Source organism: Panulirus ornatus, chromosome 37 (assembly GCF_036320965.1).
Source record: "Panulirus ornatus isolate Po-2019 chromosome 37, ASM3632096v1, whole genome shotgun sequence".
Lineage (NCBI taxonomy): Eukaryota > Metazoa > Arthropoda > Malacostraca > Decapoda > Palinuridae > Panulirus > Panulirus ornatus.
This window is the reverse complement of record NC_092260.1, coordinates 8,254,684-8,273,606: the sequence shown is the minus strand read 5'-3', so window position 1 is coordinate 8,273,606 and position 18,923 is coordinate 8,254,684. Positions and strand designations below refer to the sequence as shown.

The following is an 18,923-nucleotide window of genomic DNA, read 5'->3' as shown; positions in this document are numbered from 1 at the left end:
CTCAGCTGCTGTATACTGAAGAGGATAAGTGACGCCGGCCATCTACAGCCTCCCCATTAACTCGTGGGACTGACCGTGATGTGCATTACATCAGGGATGTGTTAACCCGACCATAGCTTCTGCCAACTGGTGTAGAAGTGGGGAACTGGCGCCCGGCATAAGCTAGGGAAGCTTGCCCGCTGGGAGAGAATGCCTTCCATGCACTAAAGGCCACAAGATATGGAAATCTTTGAAACAGTGAAATCGAAATTGCAGCATCACACAACATGTTATAGCATAGTTTATGCTATATAAGTCTTGCAGGAACACTTGGTATATGTTCTTAGTTGGAAAGGACCTGATGAAGACAGCCACAGAAATTCAGATTGGGATAATCTGTTTCGTCTTCCGCTTAGCAGGTACCAAGGTGTAGGTGTTCTGACACTGGACGGGATTAGCAGACACTTGCCTATAGTGAGTTGGGCGACTGCTGCCGGGAGGAGGAGGAGGAGGCAGAGGCAACAGAGAGGCGCCAACATGGTTGTCCCTTCCATAATGCTGGGCTGGACAGCTGCTGCCGCGGACGGTCGGCCGCTCACTGAAGCCTCGTCATCACTCCTCCAGCTCACTGCCCGAGTACTCGTCCACCTCCGCCGCCACCAGACAACTCCACATTTCCACACTCTGCTTCCTGTCACTTGGTGTTGCTCCTGAAACTGATGAAAGCACACATGATGGTTATTCAGTTCACTGATAAACATATATTTTGAGCCAGTTTTTCCAATACTTCCACTTATGATAACCCTGGCCTGACAACAATATAGTGGTAGTGGCAGAAAGTTATCCCTCAGCATTTTTAAAGCGTATATGGCATCAGCAATTTTTCCTTGAAGGGCCACATGCCTAGTGAGAGTGTATGTGGTCTCACGTTTATCCTTAACACCTGAAAGTGTTGAGGATCTCTCAGTTGGTGGATGTTGTAGCTTGACGTTGACGCGTTTAATGCCCCTGGAAGTTGATAGACTTAAAGGCCAAACAAACAGCCAACTAAACCCCTCACTCACATTCAAGTCCTTCAATTTGCTCCTCTGTGGTTACTCTACCGGTAGTGAATGGGACTTCTTTACGTAATGGCTGTCTCAAAAGTCCGGATGCAAGGTGGGATTCACTGTCTATCTTTTGCTTAACAAGTGTTTATACATCCGAGGGACTCGTGAGTTTGGGTCTTAAGTTCCAGTCATGCAGTTTAAACATTTATTGAGCTATGTATGAACTGTGTGTTTTGTTTGAATTCAGACTTTTGAGACAAACTTTGGTTATAATCTCTAAAACTTTCTCAAGCTATACCTAGGCTTCACATGGCCAGTCATGCCATGCACTGCCATATGAGCCGACGATTAGTGTGAATCTAAGATAGTAAAAAGGAATCTACGTCAGCGTATAAGAAAGATGAAACTGAATAGATTCCAGTCTACAAATCAGCTTAAAAGTAACTGATTCTTATAAAACGTCTTCAGTCGCTTATAAGTATTCAACTGTTTCTGAACTCTGCTTTCAGCCATGTATGAGGCAGCTACCATATTTTTACAATGAGAGAATGAGCTAAGGTAGGACGAGGTGGAGACTGGCTTCGTCAGGGCACCACTTAGTGACATGGGCCTCTGAAGTGTCCGTCTCCTGCTGGTAGAGCCGACTTAACCCGGCCATACACTAACCTCTCACTGGCACACATTGCAGGGCGGCACGCCCGCTTACACCTGCCCCACCAGCATCACGCACTATACTCCTCGCCAACATTAATCTAAAGGCTAACAAAGGTGACCATTTGACACCCGGAGAGGGGCCTCTCCCCAACTTCTGCTGGATTCTGGGTGAAGTTGGATGTCTATTATTCTTACGGCAAGTTCCAGAGGTGAGGGTGACATTCACACATTGTTTATGAGGTAAGAGACTTTGGGATAACATAAGAATAACGTATAAATTCTGGGAACTAGCGAGTATATCGTCGCTCAGTATTAATGGCTGGCGACGTGGTATCGATTGATGCAGAGGAGCACAGGTGTTGACGAGGGGCGGGAGTCCCTCCAGCCCGGCCCTGGTGTACCTACCAGGCTGTACACCAGTACGGGTTCAGCCCGGCTTTGGTGTACCTGCTAGGCTGTACACCAGCACGGGGTCATCCCGACCGTTGTGTACCTCCCAAACTGTACACCAGCACGGGGTCAGCCCGGCCGTGGTGTACCTGCCAGGTTGTACACCAGCACGGGGTCACCTGACCCTGGTGTACCTGCCAGGTTGTGCACCAGCACGGAGTCAGCCCAGCCCTTATGTACCTGCCAGGCTGTACACCAGCACGGGGTCAGCCCAGCCTCGACGTACCTGCCAGGCTGTACACCAGCACGGGGTCAGCCCGGTTCTGATGTACCTGATAATCCACCTCGTCACCGCGTCCTCACACCCATGTCTGATGAGATCCAGTGGTGTTGTGATGGACAGGAGTGGGGGGGGGGGGGGAGGAAATCTGGCTTTGGTCAGGTGTTGTGATCGGCAGGAGTGGAGGGGACATCTGACCTTGGTCAGATGTTGTGATGTGCAGGAGGGAGGGGACATCTGGCCTTGGTCAGGTGTTGTGATGGACAAGAGTGGAGAGGACATCTGGCCTTGGTCAGTTGTTGTGAAGGGCAGAAATGGAGGGGACCTCTGGCCTTGGTCAGGTGTTGTGAAGGGCAGGAGTGGAGGGGACATCTGGCCTTGGTCAGGTGTTGTGGTGGACAGGAGTGGAGGGGACATCTGGCCTTGGTTAGTTGTTGTGATGGGCAGGAGTGGAAGTGGTGCATCTGGCTTTATTCAGGTGTTGTGATGGGCAGCCTAACCTGTCGGGACTCAGAGTCTCGTCCAATATGAATTGTAAAGGAGACAAATTGTCTATCCGCAAATAATGCAAGTACATTTAAGTTCACAGTTACGGAAATCATCTCAGACCTGTTCCCATCCTATACTAGACCAAAAGTAGAATCTGCTTCTCAAACTTGGTGGCCAAGCTTAAAGACAAACATAGAACTGATAGACAAGGTCTAAAGGAGGCCAACAAAGATGGCACCAGAAAAAGCGAGCTGTGTTACAGTAAGAAGCTCGGGGTCATAAATATTTCCGCTATGGAAGAGCGAAGAGTAAGGAATGACTTGATCACAATAAAAGATGCAATCCCTACAATCTCCACCCTCAGTCCTCAGGCCATGACACCTCCACACTCTTCACTCGTGGTCTTGTTTCTTCCTCGTTATCCTCCACAGGAGCCACCCCCATAGCGTCCTCCCCTCCTGTAGTGTAGCAACTCCTGGTATTTCGCCGCTGCCGACACAAGTATGTTCGTTGTATGTATGTGAAATTCATGAGTTCCACATAGCGTGTGAGGCGAGTCTGGAATGACCGACCTGTGCAGCAAGGGGTGGCGGCCCGCTGGCGTCTCAGCACAGTGCTGTGAGACGATGAATTGTTCGTCCAGCTCCTCCACTTAGCACAGCGACGGACAGGAAACCATTACAGCCCTTCACGTATCAGTATTATTTTATACGATCTGTAGGTGGATCGAGGCAAAGTATCCTTCCTGGATTCCAGCTCGCCGAAGAAGTTCTTCTGAGGTGAGCTGTGTGTCATCTTCCACCCACCTGCTGGTAGGAGAGCCACCACTGTCTGCAGCAAAGGACGCGTTACTATTAATTTGTGATGAGCTTTGTCGATTACCTGTGCTGGAGAGACCTTCCTCCACCAGGGGCACGGCTCGATGGTGTTGTGTTATCTTGGCCATACCTATCTCCTCCCAGGCCATACTGTCCCCTCCCAGGCCGCACCTGCCTTCTCCCAGTCCATACTGTTCCCTCCCAGGCCACACCTGTCTCCTCCCATGCCATACCGTACCCTTCCAAGCCATACCTGCCTCCTCCCAGGCTATACTGTCCCCTTCCAGGCTACACCTGCCTCCTCCCAGGCCACACATGCCACCTCCCAGGCCATGCCTCCCCCCACTCAATGGGAACTCAAGGTTCAGCCGGGAACTGAGAACCTTTTACACCCATGGCTTCACGGCAACGTCCGCTGCGTTGTGTGTAGACACTCATGATGTCGTTTATTGTGAAAAGCTGTACGTCATTGTTGTGTGTTGGATACCCTTAGTGTAGAGGGGAACCTGGGAGAAATACCTTTGGGCAAGGTCAATGCTGAGGTTAAAGAAATATAGTCAGATGATAGATCAGTAATTCCTTATCTCATAACTCGTGACAGATTGGGTTGTCGAGTGGTCAGACACGGCTGTTAATGTACCAAGGTCCAGGAGACCATACAAATATTACGTTTATGAAGATAAAATACGATTCAGTATCCATAATCTATGTAACTACACAAACTCCTTTTTCTTACTCCATTATCGGAAGATTACCGGATGTATTTTCGTGGATATAATGGAATAACTGTTCAGTGGGTGGGGTTGTGGTCTACATAGTGGGGCCGCTGAGCGTGGCGACCCCGACATCATGCACCACCAAGCCCCTCACAAACTGCAGCATGCTTAACTCGAATAGACTCGCTGTCGCGGAAACCTTTGCTGCTCACATTTGGATTTGAAATTTCCATGGCAAAATGCTTTACCCGGATCATGTGGTACTTTGCTCCAGCTATATCTTTTTTTCTTAACAGCAGTTGAGGCAGAGGATGAGGTGGGTGGGGAGGTGCCCTCTGCTTTATCATCCTGTTTCTCTTACAATTTAGGTCAAGTCAGCAGAAAACATTATGGACCATCAGGTCTCCCGTTACTTGTCCTTCCCATGTCCTCCATCATCAGGTCTCCCGTTACCTATCCTTCCCACGTCCTCCATCATCAGGTCTCCTATTACCTGTCATTCCCATGTCCTCCAATATCAGGTCTCCTGTTACCTGTCCTTCCCATGTCCTCCATCATCAGGTCTCCCGTTACCTGTCCTTCCCATGTTCTCCACCATCAGGTCTCCTGTTACCTGTCATTCCCATGTCCTCCATCATCAGGTCTCCAGTTGCCTGTCCTTCCCATGTCCTCCACCATCAGGTCTCCTGTTACCTGTCCTTCCCATGTCCTCCATCATCAGGTCTCCTGTTGCCTGTCCTTCCCATGTCCTCCACCATCAGGTTTCCTGTTACCTGTCCTCATGTCCTCCACCATCAGGTCTCCTGTTACCTGTCCCCATGTCCTCCATCATCAGGTCTCCTGTTACCTGTCCTACCCATGTCCTCCACCATCAGGTCTCCTGTTGCCTGTCCTTCCCATGTCCTCCCACGTACACAGTATCAAGACTCGTGTTGTTCACAGCGGGGCGTTATACTTCTGCCGTCACCTCATTGACTTACCTCAGGCAGGAAGTATCAGGGAACGACAGTTCAAAGGAATGTGAGGAACCATCGTAACGTTTGGTGCTGGAGGATTGTGTAAGCATGTTGGCTGGGAACCTGGAGAGAACGCTCGAGACTGGTCCCGTCACACTTCTGCGGCCGATCAGGAAGGTGTTGGTGCTGGACGGTTAGGCCCTGCTGGGGAGGTGGGCCACCACTGTACGTCCTTACGCTATGACGTGGATTGACAATGTTACAGTCAGGGGAAGGCGTCCGCACACAGTGGACAGCACGAACGATGGGCTGGTGGAAGGAAACATTTCTCGAGGACGTTTGAGTATAATTTCTAGTGAGATTCTCCTCCTGCCAGATTTAATCGATACAGGTCACTGATACTCAAAATGTATTATAAAACAAAAGAGAACAGTACGACGGAACAGCGAGTGCCCAGGATCATCATACATGTGAATACAAATACATATGTGATGATGAATATCAGATATTCTTTGTTTCTAGTGAATCTCAGCTTTGATGAAGTTCTATTACCCCGCCGCCATATTCACGAATCATTCGTGTCTGAATAAGAGATTGACGTGAATCAAGGATGACCAGAGTCTCGAGACCGAACTCAACAGAAAGCCACTGTTGCTCTGTTGTCTTCTGTTTACGTGCTTTAGTTTACAGATAGAGCCCTTCCCTTGATTAAGCCTCTCTGGGAATCTAAATCCCTTTTTTTTACCAGTGTTCTCTGGTAGGCATGTCTAATTAATGCCTCGAAAAACTCACTGTCAACTTGTCCATCTTTTTCTTTGTCATTGCCTAGTCTCTTATGTATGTGTATATACGTGAAATAAAAAATGAATAAATAACGGTTTATTGAGATCAAGCAGCCGATTGGCTGAAATTATACGGTTGAGGAATGACATAATTGGGGGCTTATAGTACGAACTAGTTCATTCATTACATGAGAGCGTAAGATCAAGATGGTGCTCGATGCCTCCACATTTTGGAGAAGCACATGAGTAAGGAAGGTCTACACAATACAGGAAGTTTTGCAGAGCAAATTTTATTGTTTACACATTATACATTTAATGGTCATTAGTTAAACATTACGTGGTGCGAAGTTACACAATGGTCGAATTGCAGTGGCATTGTGTTGACATACACTACGTATTTAATGGTAAGCATTAAGAGATGTAAAGTAACGTAAGTGTTGTGCTGCAGTGATACTGTGTTGACATATATTGTGTATCTAATGGTGAACATTAAGTGATGAATGTTTTCACGTGGAGTGCGTAATAATGATATAGTTGTTGACATACTCATAACTATGGGACAACTAACCTATTTGCTTGTTTAGTTGTACAGTTGTTCATGGATTGCTTATGACACAGTAGTGTGTATAGAACATTTCTCTACCCTCTCGTCTTTCCCAGTAACTATGACCTGGCACTTTTCAAAAGACAGACTTTTCACTTCCTCCAAAATTCGTGAATATTTTCCCTCGTCTCTCCTTTTTCTCTTTCATGATTCTCTCCGTATTTCAGTGAAGGCCTGGCCATGATGTGGACTTTGTCCGTGACTGAAGCCTCCAGCTTGGAAGAAAAAAAAAAAAATTTGTGCTTACGATGATTGGTACAAGTGACTGTGGTGACGGACGTCGGTCAGTGGAGGTTAGTTGGCCGCCAGTGCTGGGTCACAACTCTAACGGGCACTGTGGTCATCTGGGGTCACAACTCTAACGGTCACTGTGGTCATCTGGGGTCACAACTCCAACGGTCGCTATGGTCAGCTGGGTCACAACTCTAACGGTCACTATGGTCATCTGGGGTCACAACTCTAACGGTCACTATGGTCAGCTGGGTCACAACTCTAACGGTCACTATGGTCATCTGGGGTCACAACTCTAACGGTCACTATGGTCAGCTGGGTCACAACTCTAACGGTCGCTATGGTCAGCTGGGTCACAACTCTAACGGTCGCTATGGTCAGCTGGGTCACAACTCTAAGGGTCGCTATGGTCAGCTGGGTCACAACTCCAACGGTCGCTATGGTCAGCTGGGTCACAACTCCAACGGTCGCTATGGTCATCTGGGTCACAACTCCCACGGTCACTGTGGTCATCTGGGGTCACAATTCCAACGGTCGCTATGGTCAGCTGGGTCACAACTCCAAAGGTCGCTATGGTCAGCTGGGTCACAACTCTAACGGCCACTGTGGTCATCTGGGGTCACAACTCTAACGGTCACTATGGTCAGCTGGGTCACAACTCCAACGGTCGCTATGGTCAGCTGGGTCACAACTCCAACGGTCGCTATGGTCAGCTGGGTCACAACTCCAACGGTCGCTATGGTCAGCTGGGTCACAACTCCAACGGTCACTATGGTCAGCTGGGTCACAACTCTAACGGTCACTATGGTCAGCTGGGTCACAACTCTAACGGTCGCTATGGTCAGCTGGGTCACAACTCCAATGGTCGCTATGGTCAGCTGGGTCACAACTCCAACGGTCACTATGGTCAGCTGGGTCACAACTCCAACGGTCGCTATGGTCAGCTGGGTCACAACTCTAACGGTCGCTATGGTCAGCTGGGTCACAACTCCAACGGTCGCTATGGTCAGCTGGGTCACAACTCCAACGGTCGCTATGGTCAGCTGGGTCACAACTCCAACGGTCGCTATGGTCAGCTGGGTCACAACTCCAACGGTCGCTATGGTCAGCTGGGTCACAACTCCAACGGTCACTATGGTCAGCTGGGTCACAACTCCAACGGTCACTATGGTCAGCTGGGTCACAACTCCAACGGTCACTATGGTCAGCTGGGTCACAACTCCAACGGTCGCTATGGTCAGCTGGGTCACAACTCCAACGGTCGCTATGGTCAGCTGGGTCACAACTCCAACGGTCGCTATGGTCAGCTGGGTCACAACTCCAACGGTCGCTATGGTCAGCTGGGTCACAACTCCAACGGTCGCTATGGTCAGCTGGGTCACAACTCCAACGGTCGCTATGGTCAGCTGGGTCACAACTCCAACGGTCACTATGGTCATCTGGGTCACAACTCCAACGGTCACTATGGTCAGCTGGGTCACAACTCCAACGGTCACTATGGTCAGCTGGGTCACAACTCCAACGGTCACTGTGGTCATCTGGGGTCACAACTCTAACGGTCACTATGGTCAGCTGGGTCACAACTCCAACGGTCACTATGGTCAGCTGGGTCACAACTCAACGGTCACTATGGTCAGCTGGGTCACAACTCCAACGGTCACTATGGTCAGCTGGGTCACAACTCTAACGGTCACTATGGTCAGCTGGGTCACAACTCCAACGGTCACTATGGTCAGCTGGGTCACAACTCCAACGGTCACTATGGTCAGCTGGGGTCACAACTCCAACGGTCGCTATGGTCAGCTGGGTCACAACTCCAACGGTCGGAGCACCGAGGAATGTCCATGTCATGTTGTTTACACTGACGCCACCGCAGCTCGGACACGGGTCTGGCTCGAGGGAGAGACTCACAGTATCTAACTTATGTGTTCTCACAGTCTGAGTCACTGGAGGTAGACACTCTTGTGTGGAGATGGTAGGCCCCAGTCAGGCGTGATCCAAGTATCAAGCTCAGAGAGAGAGAGAGAGAGAGAGAGAGAGAGAGAGAGAGAGAGAGAGAGAGAGAGAGAGAGAGAGAGAGTATCAACATGTTAACCAGTAAGGGGGCCCAAGTGTGCCCCTGACGCACGTCTTACTCCATCGAGGATAGAATGTGTGTGTGTGTGTGTGTGTGTGTGTGTGTGTGTGTGTGTGTGTGTGTGTGTGTGTGTGTGTGTGCAATCATACATAGGAGTAAAGACATCAGGTGAGATTTGTGGTGACCTGAATGGTGTGCTGCAGTGAGGCGTGTGATTAGCAAAGAGGTGGAGTGACCTAAGGGGTGTGGTGAACCACAGTATGTGGTGAGCTCAGGGGTATGATGAGCCACAGTATGTGGTGAGTTGAGACGTGTGTTGAGCTAAAGGGTGTGATGAACTTCACTATGTGGTAAGCTGAAGCGTGTGGTGAGCTCAGGGGTGTGCAGAGACGAGGGGCATGATGAGCTGTTTGTTGAAATGAGGGTTGTAGTGAGCTGAGGTGATCGAATGCATATTGTGAACTGAGACACATATGTTGTGAGCTCAAGAGTGTGGTGATCTTTTTCTTATTTCTTTTTGAGCTGAGTGTTTTAGTCAGCGGAGGTGTGTGATGAGTGAGGTTAGGGGTGTCGTGAGCTTAGGAATGTGGTGAGGTGTGGTGAGCTGAGGTAAGTGGCGAGCTTTGGTGTGTGACGCTCAGGACTGTGTATGGCCCTAGGAACATGTGAGGGTTGTGGACCATGTGAAAGTTTTGATTATTGAGTGTCCCAGGCATTTTGGGCGGCACCAAGACTGTGTGAGGTTCCTGTGGGCTGTGTTGGGACCTGAGACCGTGTGAGGGGTCCATGAGAGTGCGAGGGCACGTAACTATGTGAGGGTCTCAGGACGGTGTGAAGTTCCCAGAACTGTGAGGGCCCAGCCATGCTTAAAGGTCCAGGGTTGTATGAGAGGCTCGAGACCGCGCGAGGGGCCAAGTACTGTCCAAGGGCTGTGTGAAGGCCAAGGGCGACATGAAGGTCTTGAACACGGTGAGGGGCCCAGGACAATGTGGGACCTCAGGACCGAGTGAGAGTTCTCAGACAATGAAGGTCCTGAACCTGGTGAGGCCCCAGGACCGTATGAAGGCTCGGGGACTGTGTGAGGGCCCTGGGATTAGGCGTGGGCCCTAGGGCCGTGTTAGGAGGCCCCGGGACAGAGGAGTGTCTGGCTCTGTACCATACTGGAAAATCTTTTACTTTTAAGTCTAAATGTTGCCTTTGCTCTCAGTGTTAAACGGTAGCGAGGACGCCTCTCAGTGTCAAACAGTAGCCTGGACACCTCTTAGTGTTCAACGATAGCCAGGACGACTCTCAGTGTCAAACAGTAGCCAGGACGCCTCTCAGTGTCAAACAGTAGCCTGGACACCTCTCAGTGTCAAACAGTACCTCTCACTGTCAAACAGTAGCCTGGACACCTCTCAGTGTCAAACAACAGCCTGGACAATGTAGACCCCAGCCAGTATTCAGAACAATCGTAAGTGAGTCGCTGAACTTAAGCATGTAAATTTTCTGGCGGGTTAACTGAACGTACACATGCAAACTCCCATGCCGTCGATTGTGCGATCATGAATTGAAATATACCCGCGACCACAAGGGCGACACTCCTATCCGTAACAGTGTGAGACTTATCCATGCGTACAGAACCGACCCCTTGTCATGGCCCTGTTACTCACAGGTCAACCGACAACGTAAACTTTCCTGCCACTGAAACTGATGATGTCATCAGCAACACAGTGCGATGGAAGTATTCACGAATCGATAGCTCATCTGCGGTTGTGGGAAATGACGCTATAGACTGTGGAACAGAACATATACGTTGATTTGTGGTGTTGGGAAAGCGCTGTGAGCTGCAGTCTGCAAGCCTTGCTGCTGGGAGTAGATCTTCCTTTAGCAACAACACAGCCAAATGTGGAGGCACCACAGGAGGGAGGGGGCTCACATCTCATGAAGTAAAGAGGCCTTGTAAATGCTCGTCAGCCGCATTATTAGAACCCATCCGTCAAGTCGGTTCAGCCTCGAAACCTGGAGACAGGAGTGACCCTGCTTGTAGGACTTTCCGAGAGTCAAGACCCATCTCCATCCCCCCGCAACCACGGGTGCTTGCCGCCCCAGCCCAGCCTGTCGTGTGCCAACCCATAGCTGGCACTAGGCTCCCCGCCCACCACCGCATACCAGCCTCACGTCCCACCATCATGTGATATGGAGTCGCCATGCAGCCAGTCTTGACCTACCACAGGCTAATTGGTTAATTTAACCTGGCACGCGTACCTGCCTTCGCCATTTCATCTTCGATTCCCTGTCGCTGCCTTTAGGGACGTCCCGCCGAGTGGCAGCCTCGCATTACCCAGCCGTTTGACTCACGAGTGAATGTCACCATAACGCAACCCCAAGGACGGCATAGGCCACTATAGATGGCAAGGCCTCAGGTTGGCCAAGGCTAGTATAGATGACATGGCTCCCCTGGAAGGTGTACCACAGCCCAGGAATGGACAGCCGTACAGAACATCGTCACGTGAGGCGGGTAATGTGCCATTACACTTGTTCTACCCATGAAGGGAGCCGAATGAACGACCCTATCAAAGCGAGTTACGACCAGATTCAAGCATTCACACACTAGCCGTGTCGGGTGTACACTCTGGATATACGTACATGAACGATCGACTGACCTCTGGTGTAGCGAGGTGTCGGCAACATCAGCCGGGGTGCGTGTGGGAGATTGACGTGTGCAGCCACAAACTATCATCAACACCACTTCTGGCGCAGCCATTATAACCCTCCATTACCACCACCACTACTACTACTGCTACTACCACCACTAATACCGACATAACCACTACTACCAACATACCACCACCACTACTACTACTACCAACATAACCACTACCACTACTACCATAACCACTAACCACAACCATCACTACTACCAACATAACCACTACCACTACTACTACCAACATAACCACTAACATACCACTACTACCAACATAACCACTAACATACCACTACCAACATAACCATTACTACCACTACCAACATAACCACTAACATACCACTACCAACATAACCACTACTACTACCACACTCAATCACTCCAATCATCACCACCACCCTAATACGTCGCCAGAGTCCCACATTAAGAAAACAGTTAATGAGACAAATTGTTCATGGATAAGGAAATATTGAGCAAGCTGTCCATGTCCTACTTAGGCCAAAACTAGAATATGCTTCTCAAGTTTGGTCACCGCACCTAAAGAAGCACAAAGAGCTGATAGAGAAGGTCCAGCCAGAGGAAAGCAAAAAAAAAAGACCGTGCCAGAGTAAAGAGATCACAGTTACAGGGAAAGGCGAGAAGTCTTTCATTCAGTACGCCATGGAAAAGAGAAGAGGGAAGAGTGACCTTAAAGGTTTCAAGCCAAAATGGCGACGAAGAAAAATGTATGAATAAGACAACCAGATGACATAACATGAAACTAAACAAGAAGTTGTTGAAAAGGTGCAAAGAAGTACTTTTAAGTTGTCCTGAATGATTAGATGATAGGACCCCATGAGGGTAAAACTCCCTGCACGCACAATACATATAAGTAATTACCAAGTCTGCCACAGCACCTTAAGAGCATGATCATGGCTGTGACAGCAGCCAGAATAGAGTTACCGTGGCTGCCACGGTACCCTAACGGCCACAGCACTAGAGCACCTCTACCCATTCCTACCACAGCACCATGCTTACAACGCCACGACCAGTCACGGCGTCAGTTACCGGGAAACAGCAACAGCCACAGCGCTACTGGTTAAAGCGATACACCTGCAACGACGTACACAAATTCCCGACATCAATGGCCATAGACAACAGGAGAGAGATGCATGAATCCTGATACTGTAAGTACGAGAAACCTCAATATCTCTGACTTCAGCGGGAGTGTGACTCGTTTTGTATGCTCGTTGCATTACCTCCTCCGGAGCATAAACTTGGCCCAAGACACCGATCCGCCTGAAAGAACTTGGCTTTTGCTGGAACGGTTCCTGTTGTGGTGATGCCAGTAGGTGTTTGTGGCGCATCATGTGGGAGGCTGGGGGGCGGCTTTGAAGGGCCGTGAAAATGAGACAATCCGGATTTCCTTAAATTACCCGAGGGATTAATAGCCTGATGAGGTTGACCCCATAACCCGCATGGTGTATACGTCATACTCACCCAGTTGGCTGGTACTGGGTCTGGGTTACTGAGGCCAGGGAAGATGATGTGGGCCTCGTGATGGTCAGGATGTAAGTGTGTAGCGAGGTTGTCCAGACCGCAGGTACCGCACACTATACACGCACACAACCCACAACCTTGCTATCCCTGCCCCGCCCGTACTGCTGCTCCCCTGCCCGTACTGATGCTCCCCAGCCCGTACTGCTGCTCCTCCGCCAATACTGCTCCTCCCCACCTGTACTGCTGCTCCTCCGCCCGTACTGCAGGTTCTCTAGCCTGTACTGCTCCTCCCCGCCCGTACTTCTTCAATAGAAACGACAGAACTGTGTTCACTAAAGTGTAGATGTAAACGGTGCGAATACTACTTAGCAACGTATGGAAGTCATTAAGGTCTTGCTTCACCCAGTCCTTAATCTCCCACTAGTCTAGAGGTAGGTAATGACCTCTAACTTGGAATGATATTACACACCCATTTAAAATTATGATTTTGATTAATCATGTTAAATTATGATCATTGTATTGACTTGAATAATGCCATCTCAGTTATTAACTCTAACTCCAGTACCACGAGAAATGTTGAATCTTCTATTATCAAATACACAAAGAATTGTAACATTAAGTGAAGGTCTATACAAATTGGATAGCTTTATTGTTGATCAAATTTGTAAACAGTTCCCATTCTTGTCCCCATTATATGTTTACAATACGCTTGATGCCATACTCGAACGAGCCCGACCTCCATTCAGGTAGTCACGTTTACCAAATGGCGTCCCAGCTACGTCTCTTCGTTGTATATCAACTGACTGTGTTATATTTCTCTCTTGTGTCTCCCCTGACGATGTGATTATTACGCGAGGGTGCACTTGGGAACTTGTCGTGTTTCATTTCCTCGTGGACTCATAGGAATATATATATATATATTGGGGAGAAAGAATACTTCCCACGTATTCCCGGCGTGTCGTAGAAGGCGACAAAGAGAGGAGGGAGCGGGGCGGCTGGAGATCCTTCACTCTCGCTTTTAATTTTCTAAAAGGGAAAACAGAAGAAGTAGTCACGCGGGAAGTACTCATCCTCCTCGAAGGCTCAGATTGGGGTGTCTAAATGTGTGTAGATGTAACCAAGATGAGAAAAAGGGAGAGATAGGTTGTATGTTTGAGGAAAGGAACCTGGATGTTTTGGCTTTGAGTGAAACGAAGCTCAAGGGTAAAGGGGAAGAGTGGTTTAGGAATGTTTTGGGAGTAAATTCAGGGGTTAGGGAGAGGACAAGAGCTAAGGAAGGAGTAGCACTACTCCTGAAACAGGAGTTGTGGGAGTATGTGATAGAGTGTAAGAAAGTAAACTCTAGATTGATATGGGTAAAACTGAAAGTGGATGGAGAGAGATGGGTGATTATTGGTGCATATGCACCTGGGCATGAGAAGAAAGATCATGAGAGGGAAGTGTTATGGGAGGAGCTGAGTGAGTGTTAGCAGTTTTGATGCACGAGATCTGGTTATAGTGATGGGTGATTTGAATGCAAAGGTGAGTAATGTAGCAGTTGAGGGAATAAGTGGTGTTCATGGTCAGTGTTGTAAATGGAAATGATGAAGAGCTTGTAAATTTGTGTGCTGAGAAAGGACTGGTGATTGGGAATACCTGGTATAAAAAGAGGGATATACATAAGTATACGTATGAAAGTAGGAGAAATGGCCAGAGAGCATTATTGGATTATGTATTAATTGATAAGAGCGCGAAAGAGAGACTTTTGGATTTTAATGTGCTGAGAGGTGCAACAGGAGGGATGTCTGATCATTATCTTGTAGAGGCGAAGGTGAAGATTTGTAGAGGTTTTCAGAAAAGAAGAGAAAATGTTAGGGTGAAGAGAGTGGTGAGAGTAAGTGAGCTTGAGAAGGAGACTTGTGTGAGAAATGGGAAGCGTGGGAGGTGGGCAGATTAGAAAAGGTAGTGAGTGGTGGGATGAAGAAGTAAGATTATTAGTGAAAGAGAAGAGAGAGGATTTTGGACGATTTTTGCAGGGAAATAGTGCAAATGACTGGGGCATGTATAAAAGAAAGAGGCAAGAAGTCAAGAGAAAGGTGCAAGAGGTGAAAAAGAGGGCAAATGGGAGTTGGGGTGAGAGAGTATCATTAAATTCTAGGGAGAACAAAAAGATGTTTTGGAAAGAGGTAAATAAAGTGCGTAAGACAAGAGAACAAATGGGAACATCGGTGAAGGGGGATAATGGGGAGGTGATAACAAGTAGTAGTGATGCGAGAAGGAGATGGAGTGAGTATTTTGAAGGTTTGTTGAATGTGTTATATGACAGAGTGGCAGATATAGGGTGTTTTGGTCGAGTCGATGTGCGAAGTGAGAGGTTCAGGGAGAATGGTTTGGTAAACAGAGGAGAGGTAGTGAAAGCTTTCCGGAAGATGAAAGCTGGAAAGGCGGCGGGTTTGCATGGTATTGCAGTGGAATTTTTTAAAAAGGGGGATAACTGTGTTGTTGATTGGTTGGTGAGGATATTCAATGTATGTATGGTTCATGGTGAAGTGCCTGAGGATTGGTGGAATGCATGCATAGTACCATTGTACAAAGGCAAAGGGGATAAAGTGGAAGTGCAAATTACAGAGGTATAAGTTTGTGGAGTACTCCTGGGAAATTGTATGCGAGGGCATTGATTGAGAGGGAAAAGACATGTACAGAGCATCAGATTGGGGAAGAGCAGCGTGGTTTCAGAAGTGGTAGAGGATGTGTGGATCAGGTGTTTGCTTTGAAGAATGTATGTGAGAAATAGAAAAACAAATGGATTTGTATGTAGCATTTATGAATCTGGAGAAGGCATATGATATTGATAGAGATGCTTTGTGAAAGGTATTAAGAGTTTATGGTGTGGGAGGCAAGTTGCTAGAAGCAGTGAAAAGTTTTTATCGAGGATGTGAGGCATAGTTACGAGTAGGAAGAGAGGAAAGTGATTGGTTCCCAGTGAATGTCGGTTTGCGGCAGGGGTGTGTGATGTCTCCATGGTTGTTTAATTTGTTTATGGATGGGGTTGTTGGGGAGGTGAATGCAAGAGTTTTGGAGAGAAGGGCAAGTATGTAGTCTGTTGTGAATGAGAGGGCTTGGGAAGTGAGTCAGTTGTTGTTCGCTGATGATACAGTGCTGATGGATGATTCGTGTGAGAAACTGCAGAAGCTGGTGACTGAGTTTGGTAAAGTGTGTAAAAGAAGAAAGCTGAGAGTGAATGTGAATAAGAGCAAGGTTATTGGGTACAGTAGGGTTGAGGGTCAAGTCAGCTGGGAGGTAAGTTTGAATGGAGAAAAACTGGAGGAAGTGAAGTGTTTTAGATATCTGGAAGTGGGTTTGGCAGCGGATGGAACCACGGAAGCGGAAGTAAGTCACAGGGTGGGGGAGGGGGCAAAGGTTCTCGGAGCGTTGAAGAATGTGTGGAAGGTGAGGACATTATCTCGGAATGGAAAAATGGGTATGTTTGAAGGAATAGTGGTTCCAACAATGTTATATGGTTGCGAGGCGTGGGCTATAGATAGGGTTGTTCGGAGGAGGGTGGATGTGTTGGAAATGAGATGTTTGAGGACAATATGTGGTGTGAGGTGGTTTGATCGAGTAAGTAATGAAAGGGTAAGAGAGATGTGTGGTAATAAATAGTGTGGTTGAGAGAGTAGAGGAAAGTGTGTTGAAATGGTTTGGTCACATGAAGAGAATGAGTGAGGAAAGATTGACAAAGAGGATATATGTGTCAAAAGTGGAGGGGACGAGAAGTGGAGACCAAATTGAAGGTGGAAGGATGGAGTGAAAAAGATTTTGAGCGATCGGGCCCCGAACATGCAGGAGGGTGAAAGGCATGCAAGGAATAGAGTGAATTGTCACGATGTGGTATACCGGGGTGGACGTGCTGTCAATGGATTGAACCAGGGTATGTGAAGCGTATTGGGGTAAACCACGGAAAGTTTTGTGGGGCCTGGATGTGGAAAGGGAGCTGTGGTTTCGGTGCATTATATATGACTGCTAGAGACTGAGTGTGAACGAATATGACCTTTGTTGTCTTTTCCTAGAGCTACCTCGCGTGCGTGCGGTGGGAGGAGGGTGTTATTTCATGTGTGGCGGGGTGGCGACGGAATGAATAAAGGCAGCAAGTATGAATTATGTACATGTGTATATATGTAGATGTCTGTGTATGCATATATATGTATACGTTGAATTGTATAGGTATGTATATATGCGTGTGTGGACGTGTATGTACATGTATACATTTTTCTATGGGTGGGTTGGGCCATTCTTTCGTCTGTTTCCTTGCGATACCTCGCTAACGCTAGGTGGTTTGATCGAGTAAGTAATGTAAGGGTAAGAGAGATGTGTGGAAATAGAGTGTGGTTGAGAGAGCAGAAGAGGGTGTTTTGAAATGGTTTGGTCACATGGAGGGAATGAGTGAGGAAAGATTGACAAAGAGGATATATGTGTCAGAGGTGGAGGGAACGAGAAGTGGGAGACCAAATTGGAGGTGGAAAGATGGAGTGAAAAAGATTTTGAGTGACAGCTAGAGACTGAGTGTGAATGAATGGTGCCTTTGTTGTCTTTTCCTAGCGCTACCTCGCACACATGAGGGGGGAGGGGGTTGTTATTCCATGTATGGCGAGGTGGCGATGGGAATAAATAAAGGCAGACAGTATGAATTATGTACATGTGTATATATGTATATGTCTGTGTGTGTATATATATGTGCACATTGAGATGTATAGGTATGTATATGTGCGTGTGTGGACGTGTATGTATATACATGTTATGTGGGTGGGTTGGGCCATTCTTTCGTCTGTTTCCTTGCGCTACCTCGCTAACGCGGGAGACAGCGACAAAGCAAAATAAATAAAAAAATAAATAATATATATATATATATATATATATATATATATATATATATATATATATATATATATATATATATATATATATGTGTGTGTGTGTGTGTGTGTGTGTGTGTGCAATTTCCTGCGATAGCGAGGTACCGTCAAGAACAGATGACTGAGCCTAAGAGGGAAAAATCCTCATTTCTCCCCCTTCTCTGTTCCTTCTTTTGCAGAAGTAAAACAGGAGAGGATTTCCAGCTCTCTCTCTCTCTCTCTCTCTCTCTCTCTCTCTCTCTCTCTCTCTCTCTCTCTCTCTCTCTCTCTCTCTCTCTCTCTTTCAACACATTGTGAGGAGGGTAGTACTTTCTTCTGCTGACAGTCTGCATACTATATACTGATAGCTTATGTACACCTTATCATCAGGGACTGGATAGGATAGTATCCTGGCAAGAGAAAGGTAACTGGTATGCAAAGTTTGCTTAACCCAATGAACAGTACCGGCCACAGCAGTGTCAGTTCTTTCAGCCCACCTTTTGTCACGATACTTTCACATATCTTTAATCATGAACGTAGTCGTATCCTGTCGTGCATTCCACAACTCTGGCTGACCGATAGATTCGTCCTCCAGCGTGAGCTGCTCCGTGCAGGTGACAATCCTGAGCTAAATTGCGTCTCGGGATAAGATTCGTCACTGTGACGCAGTTGTCTGGTAGGGCATCCGTGCGATGAATGTTTCTCATGAGTTTATTTGCGGCTTTGGGAGCTGTCCAGTCACTAACGACACAAAAGATAGTCTATACTTGTTTCATGAACAAGAAGTTTGGTGGACATTTATCCTCAAATCATAACTTTGCTACTTTTTCTCCACAAGTCCGCTCTTGCTGAACTTTTT

General features: G+C 47.8%; 1 protein-coding gene across 1 annotated transcript in view; it reads right to left on the bottom strand.

Annotated features, from left to right (window-relative positions):
• Positions 1–675, bottom strand: part of Ir8a (Ionotropic receptor 8a) — a 97,057-nt gene extending 96,382 nt beyond the window's left edge. Inside the window, exon 1 of the mRNA XM_071683769.1 lies at positions 449–675. Coding sequence (XP_071539870.1) covers positions 449–533 — 85 coding nt within the window. The 5' untranslated portion in view covers positions 534–675. The remainder of the gene's footprint in view (positions 1–448) is intronic.
• Between the last annotated feature and the right edge of the window lie 18,248 nt (positions 676–18,923).